The 19,656-nt window shown below is 44.1% G+C and overlaps 1 protein-coding gene across 3 annotated transcripts in view; it reads right to left on the reverse strand.

Annotated features, from left to right (window-relative positions):
- ADAMTS9 (ADAM metallopeptidase with thrombospondin type 1 motif 9) overlaps window positions 1–19,656 on the reverse strand; it is a 162,711-nt gene that overhangs the window by 106,375 nt on the left and 36,680 nt on the right. For all 3 annotated transcript variants that reach the window (XM_045493434.1, XM_045493432.1, XM_045493433.1), the window contains 7 exons: window positions 18,779–18,920; window positions 17,461–17,565; window positions 11,730–11,875; window positions 2,999–3,180; window positions 2,760–2,896; window positions 810–927; window positions 464–559 (listed from right to left, as the gene is read on the reverse strand). In XM_045493434.1, coding sequence (XP_045349390.1) covers window positions 464–559; window positions 810–927; window positions 2,760–2,896; window positions 2,999–3,180; window positions 11,730–11,875; window positions 17,461–17,565; window positions 18,779–18,920 — 926 coding nt within the window. The remainder of the gene's footprint in view (window positions 1–463; window positions 560–809; window positions 928–2,759; window positions 2,897–2,998; window positions 3,181–11,729; window positions 11,876–17,460; window positions 17,566–18,778; window positions 18,921–19,656) is intronic.

The raw sequence follows: 19,656 nt of genomic DNA on the forward strand, positions 1-19,656 counted from the left end.
AAAGGAACAAGGCGGGCCATTCTAGTCATGACATGAGAAAAATGTACCACTCTAGAACCTTTTGGAATAACAGGGCGTAACGAAATGTCGAATAGGTCCACACCAGTGGTCTATAACTGGTTAGAGCTGACACCACAAAAACTAGGGGAAGTGGTACCTTTAAATTTTTACGCTGAACTTACAAGGTAAGCACTTTCAAAATCTGATGTAGGGCCTTCCTATTTACTGCGATCCAGAATAAAGCCCTGATATTGACTAGGGTAACTACACGACTCTTCATTCCATACTTGGAGGGTATACACATGAGGGAGAAACAAAATAAGGAATTTCAAGATCAACTTCTTGTATGAAAACACACGACATCTGAAAGCTCTCTGTGCGCTGAAGGGGGAAGGAGGGAGCACCTGCCAACGGCTCCGGAGAACCAGAATTCCCGCCCATGGCAGGGGACAGGCCATCTTACCCAAGTAGTTATCATCCTCTGATTTCCCTGAGAAACTGTGCTGCCGCACGTCGATATTGGTAGCACCGGCTGGAATTCGGACCACAGTATTGTAACCTGAAAAGAATTTAGCCAAAACTCAGTATTCCACAGCACAAGTCACTTTCTCTAGGTATGGAATAAAAGGTGGGCCACCCAGGGGTGTAATACAGTTCTCACTCTTGAGTGTCTTCTAGCCGGACAGCTAATGTACCCTAACAAGACTGACTTTACGCCTGACGTGAATATTTTTACATACTACGTGCGGTCAACAATTTTTCAACTTTGACTATTTTCCCTCTCACGGTTCTTAGGGACAGGTTCTTACCATAATGCACTGTGTTAAATGTTCCTGCCACTGTTTTGCACGAAGAATTATCACCACCACAAACTCCACATTTATCTCTCCGGGCTTTTGAGTTTAAAACGTGGTCGCATCCAGCTTGCTTTTAAGAAGAAACGTTTGAAATGAATGGTAAGTATTATAAAGTTATACAAATCAGAAAACATTATGAAACGGCAGGTAGCATGTTTGTTCGAATGACGCATTCCAAAAATGACAAGAACGTCCCTTTAAAGTTGCAACGGCTGAGAACTCAAATTGTCTTTAGCCCTGGTCTGGAAAATGTGGTCCTTGGACCGGCAGCCATGGGCATCTCTGAGGCTGTTAGTAATGTATTACCTTGGGCTCCACCCAGATCCACTGGGTGGAATTCTGACATGCTAGAGGACACTTAGGTGCTTCATCTACAGATTAAAGTTTGAGAAGTACAGGGGCGCCTGGCTGGCTCAGTCGGTAGAGTACGTGACCCTTGACCTAAGGGTTGCAGGTACGAGCTCCACACTGGGTGGAGAGATTAGGTTAAAAATAAAATATTAAAAAAAATATTTTTTTTAATATCTCAGGGGCGCCCTGAGATAGCAGATCTTTAATTGGATACAGTCACCCCCGCCAGCATTCCTATGTCTTCATTCTTGAGCGGTTTTTCTCATTTATTCCACTTATTTGTAGACAGACTTCTCAAACTTTATTTATTTATTTTTTTTAATTTTTTTTTTTAACATTTATTTATTTTTGAGACAGAGAGAGACAGAGCATGAACGGGGGAGGGTCAGAGAGAGAGGGAGACACAGAATCTGAAACAGGCTCCGGGCTCCGAGCTGTCAGCACAGAGCCCGACGTGGGGCTCGAACTCACGGACCACGAGATCATGACCTGGGCTGAAGTCGGACGCTCAACCGACTGAGCCACCCAGGCGCGTTAAAAATAAAATATTAAAAAAAAAAATAGGGGCGCCTGGGTGGCTCAGTCAGTCAAAGCAACTGACTTCGGCTCCGGTCATGATCTCATGGTTCGGGAGTTTGAGCCCCATGTGAGGCTCTGTGCTGACAGCTCAGATCCTGGAGCCTGCTTCAGATTCTGTGTCTCCCTCTCTCTCTGCCCCTCCTCTGCTCAGGTCTCTCTCTCTTTTAAAACTAAACATTAAAAAAAAAAAAATGCCTCTGAGGAGAAGCTCAGTGTTTTACTACGAACGGACTGACAAGCAAACATGGACTGTGCAGTTCTGAGTTGGGAAATGGGTGAAGCTCTCAGGGGCTCATTGCATCAGACCCAACTGACTAGAATCCCCATTTTCCTGGACCACACACAAGGAACAAATAAATTATCTCAAAGCCTGGCAACGCTAAGAATGTTTTCTGATTGGTAAGAACAGTGAAATGGTATCAAGCCCTCTAGGAATCACTGCACTCGTGCTTCACGATCTTCCAGAAGTTTCTCCGTGTCCCATCCAAGAGTAACGAACAGGTAGGTCTCAGGTAGAAGCTATGGTGTTTGAAATCAGAATGAGAAATCTGATGGGAGGCCTGGCTGAAGCCTGATTCCTTACGACGTCTTTCTGGAACAGAGCTATTCAGTCTAGAAAACTCGCTGTGTGGGAAGCATTTGGTTTAACCCTTAACCAAATGATTAAGGGTTAGCCCCGAGGTTACAGTAAAGGAAGGTGTGTGTACACAAATTATTGTAATAAATTTTCGCGGGGAGGTTTTGCGCAGATCCTCACAGAGGTTGAGAGTGCCGGAAAAATGCAGGACGCCGGTTCTCAAACTTCGGCATCACAATCAAGCAATGCCACTGCTGATGCTGCCCTGGGAAACATGCTCGGAAAACCACTTCCCTGGAGACAGCGCACAGATATTCGCCGCTGGTCTCTCGAGGAAGCCACAAATCACGGCTTAGCAGCAAGACACGGTGAAGGAAACGCGATGTGGGACTCACCCGGCAGAGGCCTTGGACACAGATATCACTGGTGTCTTGGCCACAGGGCGTCCCATCTATCACTCTGTCTCGCAGCTGGTAGTAGGCCGTGTTACCTGCCACCCTGCAGAACAACTTGCAACGGTCCTTCATCAAAACTAGAGAGGAAACACATGACGCAATGTGAGTTTCGGACTTGGACCCCCGGCCGGCCTGCCGACCAACCACGGCACCTCCCCTCCCTCCCCGGTTGCACTTACTTCCACTGTACTTAGGGACCCAACGCACAGTGGGAAGCAGACCGTTGATGTTGAAATGCTTCCCGTCAAACTGAGCACACTGTTCATCTCGGAAGTCTCGCTTCTGCTTGAGACATGGCTCTGTGTTGCAGGACTTAAACTTCATCCTACGTCCTACACAGTACTTCCCACCATTTTTGGGCCTGGGGAAAGGGAAAGAACACATGCGCTGTATTGCCAGGGATTTCTCCCCACATCGCTCTCTCATCCGTGGCTTCCTGTCTCCCAGGGAAGCATGTCTAAAAGTGACTGATGACAGAGGACAGGACTGAGGCTCTGAAATCTGCGTGTGCCTTCTGCTTTCATTACCATGAAGTGTATGACCTTGGGCAAGTCACTTAACCTCCAGAAGCCTCAGCCCCTCCATCTATAAAAACGGGAAGGGGTTACTGAGGAAGGCAGTGCTGAAGATGAAACGTTAGAGCACGTAACTTCGAGTTTGAAATACAAAGCCTGGGATCTGTTGGGCAATAGTCTGTCCTCTCTCTCCTGAAAATGCAGTCCTTTGGTTTTCAAAATGGGGAAGGTAAAAGGCCCAGAGGAGTCAGTGGAATGCTCCCTGTCTACTTTCTGTAACATGACAGTCTCACAGGAGACCAGCCTAAAACCTGTGCTATTCTACTTACATTCATTCTCTCCCTCCCTCCCTCCTTCTCTCCACCCTCACAACCATTGTTTTTCTTTGTTTTGTCTTACAAGTGAGACGGAGTAAAAGGAACATCCCCATATTGTGACTAACTTAATAGGAAGAGCAGACTGGTTTCATTAACTTTTGTGTGACGAGAGCACGGAGGGTGCCTTGCACAGCACCAGAGTGTAAATTTCATCTCGACATGCAACCCCGAATTAGATGAAATTCAAATGTACATGTATTTTCCAGATGTGACCCAATGACTAAATTATACAACGTTTCTCCTAGCAGTCCACAGCTTGCCAAGTTCAGCATGGAAACGGGAAGATCAGAGAATCGTAGGAAGTTGGGCTCGCCCACCCAGGGCTGGAGCAGGTCGGATTTCACAGCTACTCTATGGACATCTCTGAAACGGAAAGAAAGTTTTCCACTTTTCTTCTTTAAAATGAATCTTTCAGGGCAATTTGGAGCATACAAAGGGGTTTTTGTTTTGTTTTGTTAAGCTGGGACCTGGGTGAATGGGAAAGACATCCATGCCCATTTATACAACAAGAGCCGGTCCAACAGAACAGGTAAGGCTCTGGAGCTAGAGCTGGGTTCCAGTCCCGACCCTACCCTTGGTGCATGACTTTAGATGAAGTTCTGAAGTTCTCAGCCCCCGAGTATCAGGTGCCCCCTTGTCTAAAATTAGCACAAATAGTAGATGCTGAAAACGTTAGCTACTGTGCTAATATGTCAGCACCCCCAACCTAATCTGATCCAACCGTGCACTTTGAGTACCGAATCTGCGCTAAGACATGGTGTGCAGAGTGAAGGCAGGACTCAGTGCTCCTGCAGAGCACCAAACGTCAGGAGGGGCCACCCGCCATGATACTGTCGCAACGTGCTCCCTAGATGAAACATGCGTAGACTATGGGAGGAGCATGGGCTTTGCAGCCACACACTGGACACCTTTGTGGGTGCCACCTGGCCTCTCTGAGCTCCATCCTGCATGTAGAACAGAGATGATATTGTACACCTGCCATGAAAAGCTCAGAATCTGGGAAGCTTAGTAAGGAGGCGGATAAATATTCAGTTATTTATCACAAAGAAAACTGTATCTAGGGATACAACATGGCACCTAACCCAACAATAACTGTGTCTCATTGTTTCTCCGTGAAACGCTATTAAGCCCATATGCTTTCTAGCTCCACTGTGCACTTGACTCCCTAAAATACACTCCTATCTTGCCCAAGGGTAAGGCAGAGGCAGTATTTTTATATCGAGCAACAGGAAGTTCAGAGAAGTCAAGTACTTTGTCATGATCACACAGATAAAAAAAGAGAAGAGATAGGACTAGAATTCTAAATTCCCTGGGTTCTTCTCTGTGCTCTTTCTGCTACATTATCCAGGAACTATGGTCAAGACTTTTTTTTTTTTTTCCTTCCTTTTTTGGTGCCATTTAGAGATAGAGCCTTGGCTTCCTGAATTCCCAGCTCTTCTCTAAGTACCAAGACGCCCTAGTCCCATGCACACAATATCACAGATGATACATGAGTAACAGATCAGGCCCATATACCTGTTCAGGTGAAACGCATTTTAAATGTGCTACATGTAAGACCTCTTGCAATTTTTCCTCAGATTGAAATGATCTTTGCGGAATCTTCTTAAAAGGCCCACTAACTATGCAGGATTAACCGTTTATTTATCGCCTGACAGTAGCTCATTTTTCTTTTTGAAATTAAATTTTCAAAAGTTGGTTCTTTTCTTTTGGCTCTCTTATACAACAAGTCTTAATGCACCCCAGAAACGGCCCACATGTAGCAGTTTTTTGGGCTGTGAATAATAAATACTTACAGGTAGTTTCCCTTCAGAGGAAAGGGACGTTTGCTTTTGACCACTATCGAGTGGCAAACTGCATTCACTGACTTACTTTTATAAATGACATTTTGAAAAAACAACACACAGAAAACCCTCCATGGGAGAGGCAGTGTTGCTGAGGGTCATAGGTGGGGACTGTGCAAACAGAGGGTTTGAATCCCAGGCCTGCCTCTTAATAATGGTGCAGTCTTGGGCAAGTTGCTTAATCTTTTGAAGGATCAGTTTTCCTACCTGTAAAAGGGAGATGATCTTAGTATCTACTTCATCAGGGTGTAAGCGAGGGTCAGCTGGGTTAATACATTCAAAGCACTTGAACAAGGCTTGCCACACTGTAAATGTTTAGCTATTACAAGAGCCTGCCAACCACAGCCTGTGGACCAAATCCTGTCCACTTCCTGTCCTTCCCTGGCTGTGAGATAAGAATGGCTTTTCTATTTTAAAAAATTAAGGAAAAGGGTGCTTAGGTGGCTCAGTCGGTTAAGGTTCTGACTTCGGCTCAGGTCGTGATCTCACTTTGAGCCCCACACCAGGCTCTGTGCTGACAGCTCGGAGCCTAGAGCCTGTTTTGGATTCTGGGTCTTCCTGTCCCTGCCCCTCCCCTGCTCTCTCTCTCTCTCTCTCTCTCTCAAAAATAAACATGAAAAAATGTGATTAAATGAATAAAAAATAAAAATTTAAGAAAATATAAAACATATTTTGAGACACATAAGAGTTAGATGAAATTCAAAGAGTAATATCCATAAATAAGGTTTAATTGGCATGCAGCCACACTCAACCCTTCACATGTCGCGGGTGTCTGTCTCTCACTGTATCAGCAAGGTTGAATAACTGGGTCACAGACGCTCTGATCCTCAAGTCTGAAACACTTACTGAGTGCTCTGTGGCAAACACGTTCCTTTACGGTAAAGGTCTGCCCACCCGTGAGCCACTCTTGCGTGCAAGGCACCATGCCACTTTCTGTGACCGTGTCCAGCCGTGCTGTGAGGCAGGTAGTGGCAGCCTTGCTCCTGAAGGCTTGTTTGAAATTGTTTCAGAAGTGTTAGGTAACCTGGCAAGGTGACATGTCCATCAGGTGAGACCTGCTGGTCGACGGACCAACGCAGGTCTCCCGGATTCAAAGCTCATGATCTGGTGTCTTTCCTCGGCTTCCTCTCTTGAGACAGGCCTCTTTCCGTATTAAGACTCATTCTGTGACTCTGCTATTTTTTATGTAAAGACAGATTATATTTTATCAACAAACTTAAATTTGCCCTCTCAGAACATGTGCCTTTTCTCTTATCCCAGAGTACCCCTGCCTGATTTGCAATGACTGCGTAACGGGGAAGGCTGTAGCCAACCTAACTTACCTTTCAGCATGGAAAAAATTCATGCTGTAATTTAATAATTTCGCTGGATGGGAGTATTTTTTTTCCCATGTAGACAAATAATAAAAATTAGAGGAAATGCAGCTTTAAAAAATAGTATTAACCACGGGGCGCCTGGGTGGCTCGGTCGGTTGAGCCTCTGACTTCAGCTCAGGTCATGAGCTCATGGTTTGTGGGTCCGAGCCCCACGTCGGGCTCTGTGCTGACAGCTGACAGCTCAGAGCCTGGATCCTGCTTCAGATTCTGTGTCTCCCCTTCTCTCTCTGCCCCTCCCCCAATCATGCTCTGTCTCTCTCTGTCTCTCAAAAATAAATAAAAATGTTAAAAAAATTAATTAATTAATTAAAAAAATAATATTAACCATTTTCCTGCTCAAAAATAAATAAAAATGTTAAAAAATTAATTAATTAATTAAAAAAAATAATATTAACCATTTTCCTGCTATTAAGATCCTTTAAAATACTGCAGGTCAAATACAGATGGAAAGGACTTAATGAAACTGCTAGGTTAATTACTATGAAAGTAACTACATTCAGCACAGCTGAGCTGAATCTTTCTTTCAGGCACATAGTACACAACCATGCCTATTCATATACAAAGAAAATTCATGATACTGCATGGCCAAAGCTATGAAGGAATTTTTGCAAAGATCACCACACGTGTGTTCACCCTCCAGGAAAGCTAAATTTTGGTCAGCAAATGGGTTTGAACAGAAATCTCAGCTTCTGTGAACACTTAAAATGAATTGCAGCAGGCAGATTAGGGTTAGCACAGGGAAGGAATTTCTAACGATTCGACAGGCAGCTCCAGAAGGTAGTGTGTTTCCTATGCTGGGAGGGTTTGGGGAAGAGGTCTAATGGACAACTGCAGTGGATGCTGAAAGGCTATTCAGGGATTAGATGGGATGGGCCAGAGAGCTATACTTGCAATCATTAATGATCCTTCCAAATAGAGCAGTCTAAAGGCCTGGATATCTTTATTCATTCATTAGTTAATAGCTTTCCCACAGCAACTAATTCTTGAATTTTGAAATACGCTCACCCAACTCAGTGCCTAAAGAAAAAAAAAAAAAAAAAAAAACGTTGCTGCAACTCTTTCCAGCCAAATGAGCGATTCGTTTCCTTAGATGAAATAGACATCTATTACCTTGCTCGTATGCCAGATTTCATAAGCAGTTACTATGGTGAAAGCCTAAATGGGAAAATATCTAGTTCACAATCTTTTCTTCACACTTATGAGTTTCTTAGTTTTTAATTTAACTTACCTCCTAACTTAAAAGCAAAACAGAAGCACCAGAAGAGGGAAGGGAAGCACCAGTTCTTTCCCAAAGAACTGGGACAATTTTTCTTTTTGGATGGACTGTAAAAACTGTATACATTTTTTTTTTTTCTAGCTACTAGGAAGCTCAGAGTCAATTCAGAGCACGAAATAACAAGTGTAGGGCCCAACGGCCTGATAAATGCGACTTCTAGTTCCAACGGTGGCTTTGTTTTGGTACCCTAAGTTATGCTTTTGGCAGTTATGATTTTAGGTTTTACTGTATTACATGTTTCTTACAGATTTGATTGGGTGATCATGTAGTTAATTGTTCAATTCAGGACACTTAGAGAATGTAAAGGGTAGCTATGAATAACTTCTCCTGGGCAACAGACTTAAACTGGGACTGTGTTTACAAATCAGAACATAAGCTCTTATCTACAGGGCATGGGTCAAAGATGGGATTAAGAAATAAATAAAACATTTAAAGACAAAATATTAGGGCCCTATTCTCATGATGGCAAATCAGCAGGACCGCCTACTAGTTGAGAACAAACACCTTTTGACCAAAATCAGAAAGCATCTGGTTTCTACAGCTTGTTCACGAGTATGCCGTTATCCCATGTGTAGGACAAGGCTATTTCTCTTTTGTAACTTTTACGCTTTCAAGGGAAACAACCCTAAAAATACAGCGCAAAGTATGGATGTTAAATACATTCTTGAATCGCATGAATAGTGTGAAAAAAGAAATAAAAACAACTCAGGGTCTTAATAGAGACATACCTTGGACTAAAACTGGGGCTCTACATTATATTCAAAGGGCTCCTCAACCCGGGAAGAGGCAGGTTGCCAGCTCCAGGGGCACCACTTCCCTCAAACGCCTTGAGAGTCAGAAGCAACTACTACTCATTCCTGCATAATGAACCATCTGCTCTGTGAGTTTCTCTGAACGAGCTTTCAAACTGAGATTTGGATCCGATTTTCCCTGTTCTGTGTCCCTTTCTCTCGTCAAACTGACTTCCTCAAAGTTTTCGGAGGCAGACTCCTTCCTCAATTCACAGGGACATCCCAAAGTGCAAATAACTTGGAAGCGCTTTCATGAAATGGTGTCAGGGCTGACAGTCAACTGGGGGGATTGTATTCTTTTAAAACCTCCCATAGCAAACAGCAAGGACAAGGACCTCTAATTGAAGTCTTTAATGATCAGCCCCTAACTTGTGAATGCACGGATCTTTGCTTCACTTGGAGGCTCGAGACCCTTTCCTGCTGAGATCTTTACGCTGGGTGATTTTCTTTGTCTGGCTCGTTCCAATTATGAAGTGATTTATCTCTCTCCACTTTCTACATTACCTCTAGAATTGCTCGAAGACTTTAAAAAAAAAAAAAAAAAGACCAAACACTTCTTTTCAACGATGTATTCTTGAGTCACCATTTCAAAAATGCCTACTGTTGGCAACAGTCATATCCTCACGACAATAACAGCTCACTAAGATGGTAATAATGTGGCTCCATGTAGCTACTGCATAGTTCTTAATTTTTTTTAAAAAAATGTGTCATATTTGCTATTAGCTTCAAATGCTTAGCTTCAATAATACCAACAGCTAAGATTTGTAATTGACTTGAAAGAAGCAAGTAGTGGAACACTATATATAATATGATCCTTATTTTATATCTACAGAATACTTATTTCATATAATACATATTACATGACAAATCTTTTTTAAAAGTCCAAAGTGATGCACGTCAAATCATTTTTCCCCGGTGATTTCTTGCGGGGAGTAGGTGGGAGGGAGGAATGATGATGACAGATTTTTTTTATTTCATATCGTTCTGTGTCTGAATTTTTTGAAAGCATGTACTAGGTTTAACTATTACTTAAATAACTAACAGAAACTATAGACTCTATTGATAAACTACTGTTTACTCTTTATACCCATAGCTACAGACTATAGTCTGTGTCTTAGAGCTCTTTAGTTGTCTTTACAGAGGCTAATATCACATGGACATGAAATAAAGGTTGGACTGTGGACAAAAATAAAGGGAAACAAATGGATTGTCATTTGTGATTTGCACGAATGAGTATTTATTAGGCCACGGCTGGCAACAGTGGCCTAAAGGTACGTTCTTTACTGGTGAACACAATTCAGAATTTCCTTTTTTTAAAAAATTTTTTTTACTGTTTATTTATTTTGAGGGAGAGAGAGAGAGACAGAGCATGAGCAGGGAAGGGGCAGAGAGGGACAGGAGAAGACACAGAATTGGAAGCAGGCTCCAGGCTCTGAGCCGTCAGCACAGAGCCCGACGCGGGGCTCGAACTCACATACTGCGAGATCATGACCTGAGCCGAAGCTGGATGCTCAACCGACTGAGCCACCCAGGCGCCCCGATTCAGATTTTTCTTATGAAAAAGCTGGAAGCTCTGCCAACACGAGGCCCCTTTCCTACCTGTGAACAACCAGCTAAGTCTGAGGAGCACCTGTACTTGGTTTCTACCACCTTCTTATACAACCCTATCATACCATACCAGTATATACATACATCAATATATTCATCGTGCTACGCTACCCTAATATACGGCACCCACGTCACTGTTGTACCTGTGTGCTTCTGTCTACAATTCAGTTGGCTACCCCAACACAGTCTGTGAAAAAGAAATGAATACTACCGGATGAAATCACTTTACCTAATCCCAAGACAGCTGGTTCTTAAATATGGTTATCGGTGTATACATCTAAAAACTATTACTAGTCTACGAAGACTTCTCGGCCCCCTAGCCTATACAGGTTTGATGGCAATAACGTGATGTATTAGCTTCTAGTCCTTCAGATTTGATACATCTTGGAGTCACACAAAATTTGATGTCATTCCTTATCATCAAAATCTGATTTTTTAAAATCTACTTATAAATACGCACGCCTCCTGGGCTAGATGCCGGGGGGAAAAAAATCAACTTCATTTGAACATGTGTGCTACAAGGCTAGGCTGGTCACATAAGGAGAATTATCCTGAAAGGGAGGATACTCCCAGGCTGTATACTGTCTAGTTGTAGGATGGGCCTTAGGTGTCTTCCCCGTAAAACAACTAACTTGATTCTAAAAGTAATTCCTGACTCGAGGTTCTCAGTCCCTTAGAGTCTGCTATCACCATGGAGCTCCGTGTGCCCTGTCCAACATCTCAGTAGCTAACAGGAAAGGGTACAAGTTACCTACAATCTGGATGGAAATGTCCAGTTTCTTCATTTCCTCAGGAAAACCTGTTTCCCTTCATTGGCCAGCTATACCAAGCTCTGGAGGCAGGGAGATATGCCTGACTGTCAAACTGTTAAACAGACCAACCAACACAAAAAGCATCTACTGGGGTAGACCGAAGTCTTAATGGAGGATGGTGGGAGAAACTAATGCTTCAGAGGACAGGGCCCGGGAATAAACTGATTGGATACCACCAGTCTAAGCAGCCCTAGAAAGGCACTTACTCTCTACCAGGGAAAGGGTTTTCCATCTGCTTCCAGCCGAACGACTCCCTTCCAGAGGGCTCCCATCGGGCCATCCCAATAATGACAGCAAGGAGTTCTAGGACTTACTCTGGTCTGTTGCACTCACGAATGGCAGTTTTGATGCCCCCTCCACACGTTCTTGAGCAGGTTCCAAAGTGACTCCAACTTCCCCAGGATCCATCAGTCACAGGGACCTCCATTTCTTTGGGAACACAAAATCCAAACTTGCAGTGCTGTGTTTAATAAGGGGAACAGTGAGGGAGAGCTCGGTGCTGGAGACGTGATAGGACCCACTGTCCTTTTGATTATATGGCATACTTCATCCCCCCACCCCCACCCCACCTCTCCCGCCACATGCTAGTTTGAAATGCTGCCATTTCATCATCTATGTGAATAATGAAAACTGTAGGGATTTTAATCTCGTCCTTATTGATTTTAGGCCATGTCTTCATTTACCACTTGCTTGAATAAAACTAACCAATGAGTGGCTGGTTCCAGGCTCTCAGGGTAACTCCAGTGGCCAGGCTCAAAGCGCTCAATTAGTCTATTTGGAAAAGTGAGGAGAGGAAGCGGGCAGACTGGCTGCAGACGGGGCCAAAGTGAGTTACTGGATTTGCAGAGCAAATGTCCATTAAGAAGGCTCAAAGATGCTGTGAGCCTGGTAAAATATGTTTTATTGCTCCCCGCAGATTCGAAAAGCCAATTTTAATTAAGTGGCAGAGAAAAAAAAAAGCACGTTAGAGGATTCCTATAAACTCCCTCCACCAAAGCACACAGGATGAGACTAGAGCAAAATGGACATATTCCAGAGAGCCCTAAACTTTATTGCTTTTTTTGTTACTAATGGTTTCATATTCTCCAGCCTGCAGCAGGAAGAAGGCCATGATGCTTAAAACAAAACCAAACAGAATAAAACTCCTCAGCAGGACAAGGGATTCGAGAAGCCCATTTCAACCCTCTGCCATTGTTGGGGTGTGAGGCCCTGACACAAAGCGAGGTCACGGAGCAGCGGACAAAGCGCTGGCTGCAGTGGCGGCAGGAGGGTGATGCCCCGCAGCTTGCTCAGATCTCTGAAGTGAAGCTGGTGGTGGCTGGCTGCCGTGATTTATCTGCAGGGAGGGCAGAGGCAGAGGCCCACCGAGGCCGGGGCCGGGGGTGGGGTGGGGGCGGGGGAGGAGCGTGCTGGGAAAATGGATGACAAATAAGATGCAGGGGAAGGTCCCAGACTGAACGGGGCGGCCACACAGAAGGCTCAGCCAACAATGACTCAAAGGGTGCACTTAGGCTTTCTCTACTTTGCAGCGCCTTCTCCCTCGTAATTATTCTCTTAGGGCATCTGAGGATGGCTCCCTTTCCCTGGGCTGTGTGGCAGAGGCTTAAAACGTTGTGCAGAGAACTCTGGGCAACTCTGGACCCGAGAAAGGCGGGCGGAGGAAGAGGGACAACGGCACTTCCCGAAATCACTTTGGATTTGTCTCCACAAGGGTCTTGAACGTTTATTGCAACGTACACACATACGAATAAAGGAGAGAGGTAGTAGCTTGGTCTAGAGCACCACCATCCAATGAGAATGTACCAGAAGCCACACACTTAAGAAAAGGTTTTTAATATCTAGAAGCCACCTTAAAGCAAGTAAAAAGAAAACTGAATTTTAATATGTTTTTTTCTTAGCTCCAAGTATCTGAATAGTATTACTTCTGTGTGCGATCAAGGCACAATTTGGTTTTTTGCACTCTTTTTCTCATACTCGGTCTTCAACACCTGCTGTATGTTTTCTCTTAAGCACATCTCAGGTTAGGACTGACATGTGAAGGGCTCATTAGCCATGTGCGGCTACTGGCTGCCATGCCAGACGGTGCAGGTCTTAGAAAGACAAAGCTTGGAAGGCCAGTGGTCTCGTGGTGAGCGGGGGCTCTGCCACAAACTCACTCTGAGACCCTAGGTGAGTCCCTGACTCTGTTTCCACAGCTGAAAACGGACACCAACCTGCAAAGTTGTCGTGAGTATAACATTAGAGACAGCGTATCTAAAGCACCCAGTACACAGCTGTGTAAGTCAGGGGACCTGACTAAATAAAGTTAGTAAGATAATGACAAACACTTATACAACTCTTAACTGTGACACATATGCTGCCTTCCCGATGGCGAGCAAATGGAAATAATTTTTGACATTAAATAGAGAAAAAAAATTGTAAGAAGGCAAGATTAATGACATAGTTAAGTGAGGCCGAGACCCCAAGCTGCCTACCCAATATCCATTCTCTCCTATATCCTTGGTAAAAGAATCTGTATTTCTGCAGATTCTTGCACAGATCAGAGAAGTCAGCAGACTACATTGGGTGACATTCCTGGGAAGGTCTTTCTGCCCATTTGTCCCCTGCCCCTTGGCTTCATTCTGCCTGGAACACCCACTTGATGGCTGGAGTCGCTGCAGCCATTCTGTGATCTTGAGGAGGAAATTCATTTGCACAGGAGAGCAGAACAGGAAGACGTTAGGAACCTACGTCTCTGCCTGATGATTTGTGGAGCTGCCACAACAGTTCTATAACCTGTCTAGCTCGGGACTAATTTTTTTGTATGTGTCAGAAAAAAGGGCCAATTTGCTTACATTACTATAATTGGATCTGACCTAAACAAAATCTTAATTAATATACAAATGGGGTCATAGCTGATGACTCTCAAATCCAGCCCTCAAGACCAGCTGCTAAAAACAGGTTTTACAAATTCTACAAAATAATGAGAAATTCCTATACTTACAATTAAAAACTGATCTGCAAATCAAATATTCCTTACTGATGTGATCACTGATGCGCAGGAAGGGAAGGAGAAGAAGAACCTTAGAATAACAGAAGTGGGGCACCTGGCTGGCTCAATCCAAAGAGCATGTGACTCTTGATCTCAGGGTCGTGAGTTCAATCCCACATTGGGTACAGAGCTTATTGAAAACAACAACAACAACAACAACAACAACAACAACAACAACAACAAGAATAGGAGAAGTGCCTGGAAATCAGAGCTGTTTGGCAGATATGTCCCAAGAGACTCTATTTCACCAGGCAAATTCGACAAATAATTACATAGTGGAAGAGCCATTACTTCATAACAAAGTGCTAAGCGGCTGGTGGAATCCAAGCCAAAATATAGTCAGCCTTTTTTAAAGGTATCCAGGACCACTTAAACGATAGTTTATATAAATGCATCTTTTTTGAGAGGTTGGAAGAGGTAGGTCGATTTTGTCCTAAGGAGACTTAAAACCAGAGTTTCATACCTCAGACTCACAAAAAGGGTTAAAATGAAATGTTAATGGACTTAACAAGAGAATGGAGAAAATAAAGACAATTAGAGTCATTCATCAAAATAACATTGTGTCAGCAGCTCAAGACAGATCACTGCTGAGGGAGCAGGGCAGAAAGAAGAGAAAGAAACAAGAAATTAACCCCACTGCAAAGGGAGTCCGAATCGGCTGGAGAAAAGGCATATGGTTTTACTGCTAATTCTAAGAAAACAAAACAAAATGGAGGAAAAAAGAACACCAAGGATTTCTATGCCAACAAATCTACCATCATCGGCGTATGCCAAATGCATAAAAGCTCGTCAGGGAAATAAACACACACGTGCCTGCATCTTTAATAAAAGCTGCTAGACTTGGATACTTTTTCTAAAACAGAACCAACAGCTACCTATCGTGTTCTCCGCATAGTTGCTTCTCTGAGAGTGTTCTGAGCCTGCCCTCTGGAATGCCTTGAAGTCTTTTGCTCTTGCTAAACATAAGCATACATTGAAAAAGACTTCTGAAAGATCTACCAAATTTCTCCATCCCTCAGGTGTAAGATTACCCTGCAACCCCTTATCTTCTGCTTCTGTTACGAAAACAGAAGATCAGAAAAAGATACGACAAATGTCCTCCCAACTTCTTTTGTGTTTCAGGGTTGACTGGGATGCCACAATGCTACGTTGACGTTGGTAGCCCATTCGCGGCACTATCACTAAATACAAGCCACGTCATCCTATTACTGAAAATTCTTTGTTACGGTTTTTCCAGCGATAACGTACGTGAGAAATGGACATAGCAGGTGGGTACGTCAGATTGACTAAGGACCACCACGGGATAACACCAGTGATTTTTCTGGGATCAAACAGAATCAATTTAAGCAACCTAGTTAGCTGGCTCTAACTCAAGCCAACCAACCAAGGCATCAGCTAGGTCCAATCTAGGAACAACTTGCATCAATGGTCTGTCTGGATCAATGGAAACCTGAGAACCATATTCTCACTCAAACCTGTGATCTTCCAGCCATCAACACGTTGAGATAAACGTCCTGCAAAAAGTGAAGAATTCTCTCTGGCCAAGGAGAGCAATGTCTTTCGAAGTTAACGAAAGGTGCAAAAGCTACTGTGCCCATGTCCATGTATAGTTTTGGTTAGGTTGTTATTGGGGAAAGCTGTATTCTCAAGTGCTGAGGTCCTTAGCCATCAAGAAGTGACAACATGAGCTGACAGAGTCACCAAGTAAGTCAGGTATAAAATCATCTTCATTGTAATTTTTAATTTTTTGTACTGAACTTCGTAATTTTTCAAGTAGCTTTCATAGTCGCCAGCTCGTGTAACTTTACAACCACCCTGACACACGAGTAAAGAAGCCACCGGTCTTCCTGCTTGACCACTGGGACCAAAGGAGCTCAGTGGGCCTGAGGTATGGCCACCATAGTAGACGCTTCAGACAAAGCAGAGGAGGAAAAGAGGGTGGGGAGGGGCTTGGGTGTATGGGGACACTGCCCCAATGAGCCGAAGTCACTTCTTTTTTAAATTCCCTATCTAGAAGATCAGGGAAGGGAGAGTTCCAGTCTGTCATTTCTGAGGACCTCTTCTATGGACACATCCTGAGGGCTACTAATTCCACAAGGGAAACTAGAGGCAAATGAAATGAGCCAAGAACAGAATATTAAAAGGAAAGTGGACAGTGGGAAGAAGAGAGAAGACAGGAAAAATCTATGTAAGGATGACAAGAGACTCAGAAAATAGTCCCAGGACTGCATCACTGTGAGTGCAAGGACACCATTTCCAAAGGGATAAAATCAGATCTAAAACTTCTTGTAGCCAATTTTTTTGTGATGATGATGATGATGGTATCACTGATGTACTAACTTTTTATTCTTGCAGTGGAAAGCAAGTGCAGAAGGTGGCATTGATCATATTCCTAGGGGTGTGGATGCATCGTTATTTCCGGGCTGTACGAGTAGCAGATTTTGTTTGGTCATTAACAGATAAGTGGGAATAAATGCCAATTCAGAATTTGCATTTGGATATATCCCAAGCGACCTCACAGCTCCTTTAAAGGACCAACACAGGCTGGGACAATCGTGGTATCCCACTAGTGAACAAAATAAGTTCACGGTATATCTGCGTTTCTTTGATTTTAAGACCCTCCATCAATTTAAAAACAGCCTTCCATTGCCCGCCACTCCCCCACCCGCCACCTCCTGCAAAAGAGAGAAAAGAAAAAGGAACACCGTCTCGCATTAAATGTACCCATTCGCTGAAAAGCACATTGGGATTTGAGGGAGGCTAAAATGAGAGAAGGGGGGTTTTCAAATTGAGGCAATAATGATGGCTCGGTGTCTTGCAGCATTATTGCACTGTAATGTAAGTCTTCCCAATTTTCAAATGTAAAGTCGAACCTCCTGGCCCCAAGAGGTATTACGCATGCTAAAACACACTGCATCAACTTCTATCCTAAACGACGGCGACCAAGCTGACAGCTACAGTTTTGCCCGTTTCTGCCGCCCCGAGACAAAAGAACGGATTGGGGTGCTACTTGCCTTTCCAGGCTCACACTCTGTCCCGTCTGCCCAGGGCGTGTGCTGAGTCCGGCAGCCTTTGTGCGCTCCGTCCACATTATGGCACCAGAGCCGTCTACACTGCATCTGCTCAATTGCGTTAAACAAAAATTCAGCGATTAGACGTTATGGGACCAGGCAAGGACTGCTTTCAACTAACGTTTGGCCGGCGAGAGAGCGTGGGTTGGAAAGGGATTGGTTTTTTTTCCTTGCTATGATGAATGATAAAATGTTCCAAAGGCTTAGAGGGCAGCCCGGGAGACACATTTCGACGTCTGGTAGGACTTCAGATGGTGTAAAGGGGGAATCTTTGCCATCATGAGTAATGCAGAAAGGAATATAATCATGGACAAATTTTACTAAAAATTTTTACTATCTCCCTGGAATCCCTGTGTTTCCCAATTCACCATGCTATCTCGGAAGTCTCTCCCTCCAAAACAGCCAAATAGACTCCCACAGGAAGCAAAGGGGGTACCTTATGGAAGCACACTTGCACCCTGATAACCAATGGATAGCATTGGTCCAAGTGCCCACAGCACACAGATTAAAATATCCCACACCCACCACTTGAGCTACCGCCAGAAATGATCTCAAGCCCCACATGGTCACAGGACACAGCCCTGACAAGCTGAAACCAGGGAACAGGTTTGCCTCATGAACCGCCTTCACCGAATCTAGAAGATTCTGGGTGGTAAAGGTCACCCCGACAAGTCAGGGGAGACAAAAAGAGGTAAGGAGAGAAAAGGGCTGAGCTGTGCCATCACCAGCTCTGTGACCCCTTCCTCTCTGAGCTCACTTTCCCACGTGAAAAATGAAAATGATAATGGGGATCTCTCTTTTGGGCTGCCACGACAGGGTAATGAGAATGTGTAGGTGAAGTACCACCCAGCGGCAAGCACTATTCCTACTTGATCACCAACATCACTATTACTATTGTCCTGAACAGCCAGTGGACCCTTCTCAAGTTTACCGTGAGTGGCTGATGTTAGACTGAGAAGCCAGTAGGAAACTGTGAATTAAAAATGCCAGAATCAGGGTGCCTGGGTGGCTCAGTCGATCAGGCATCCGACTCGTGGTTTCGGCTCAGGTCATGATCTCGTGGTTTCACGAGTTCGAGCCCCGCATTGGGCTCTGCACTGGTGGCACAGGGCCTGCGTGGGATTCTCTCTGTCCCCTTCTCTCTGCACCTCCCCCACTCAGACTGTCTCTGCTTCTCTCAAAATAAGTAACTAAAATGTAAAAGTGTTAGAAAACTGTCCAGAATCAAGGGATGAGGGCAGAGATGGCCCCACACACTTACCATATACGGGCACACCTGAGAACCTGGTCCAAAAATCAATTCACATTGTTTATTCACGTTGTAAAGGAGGCCCGGCAGTTGGGGAGGCAGAGGGTAGCGTCTGGCTTCAGGTTCATTAAGCAAACACTCACCGTAACCAGTGCTATGGAAAGCAGAAAAACACAGATGGTGAGAGCATTGGATGAGATGTGGCCATCAAAGGCTCCAGATGAAAGTGAAGGCCATCCCGCCTTTTAACGGTAGAGCGGATAGTTTATTTTTCATATGTGCTTTACTCTGTATATCCCAGGCTAAACTCCAGGAGCTGAAGTTCTATTTTGGCATATACTTGTTTGTGGATCTGCTGGCTATCCATACAATATAGTCAGTAGGAAATATGTAGTTTTCCTAGCATTTATCACATTTTGGGGCAATTACCTATTATTATTTGCTATCGTCTCCAATAGACTGCAAGCTTCTTAGGGGCAAAGATACCATCTTTTTCATGTGCGCATGGGGCTCTAAACACTATAGCAACAGGTCTTTAGTAATTGTTCGCTGAATAGATGAGTGAGTGAACCTACAACCATAGTAAGCAACCCTTCAGATCATCTGGTTAAAAAGAAAAAACAGCAACCCTCCGGTTCTTTGACTTTTCTGCAAACACCTCTTCTGGAAAATTCACACCTGGTGAGTTCTGATTAATAAGCCCCCTCTTCCCTGTGGCTGAAGAAATATACACCCAGTGACCTTGGACAATCACTTAACCTTTCGTACATCTGGGAGAGAACAGCAATAAATCTGTGACACAGGGATATTGTATAATGTAATTGGATCTCTGAACTGCCTGGCAGGAAGCTTAAAAAACAAAACAAGAAAAGAGAGGAAAGAAGGAGAGA

This window comes from Leopardus geoffroyi, chromosome A2 (genome assembly GCF_018350155.1).
Source record: "Leopardus geoffroyi isolate Oge1 chromosome A2, O.geoffroyi_Oge1_pat1.0, whole genome shotgun sequence".
Classification (NCBI taxonomy): Eukaryota; Metazoa; Chordata; class Mammalia; order Carnivora; family Felidae; genus Leopardus; species Leopardus geoffroyi.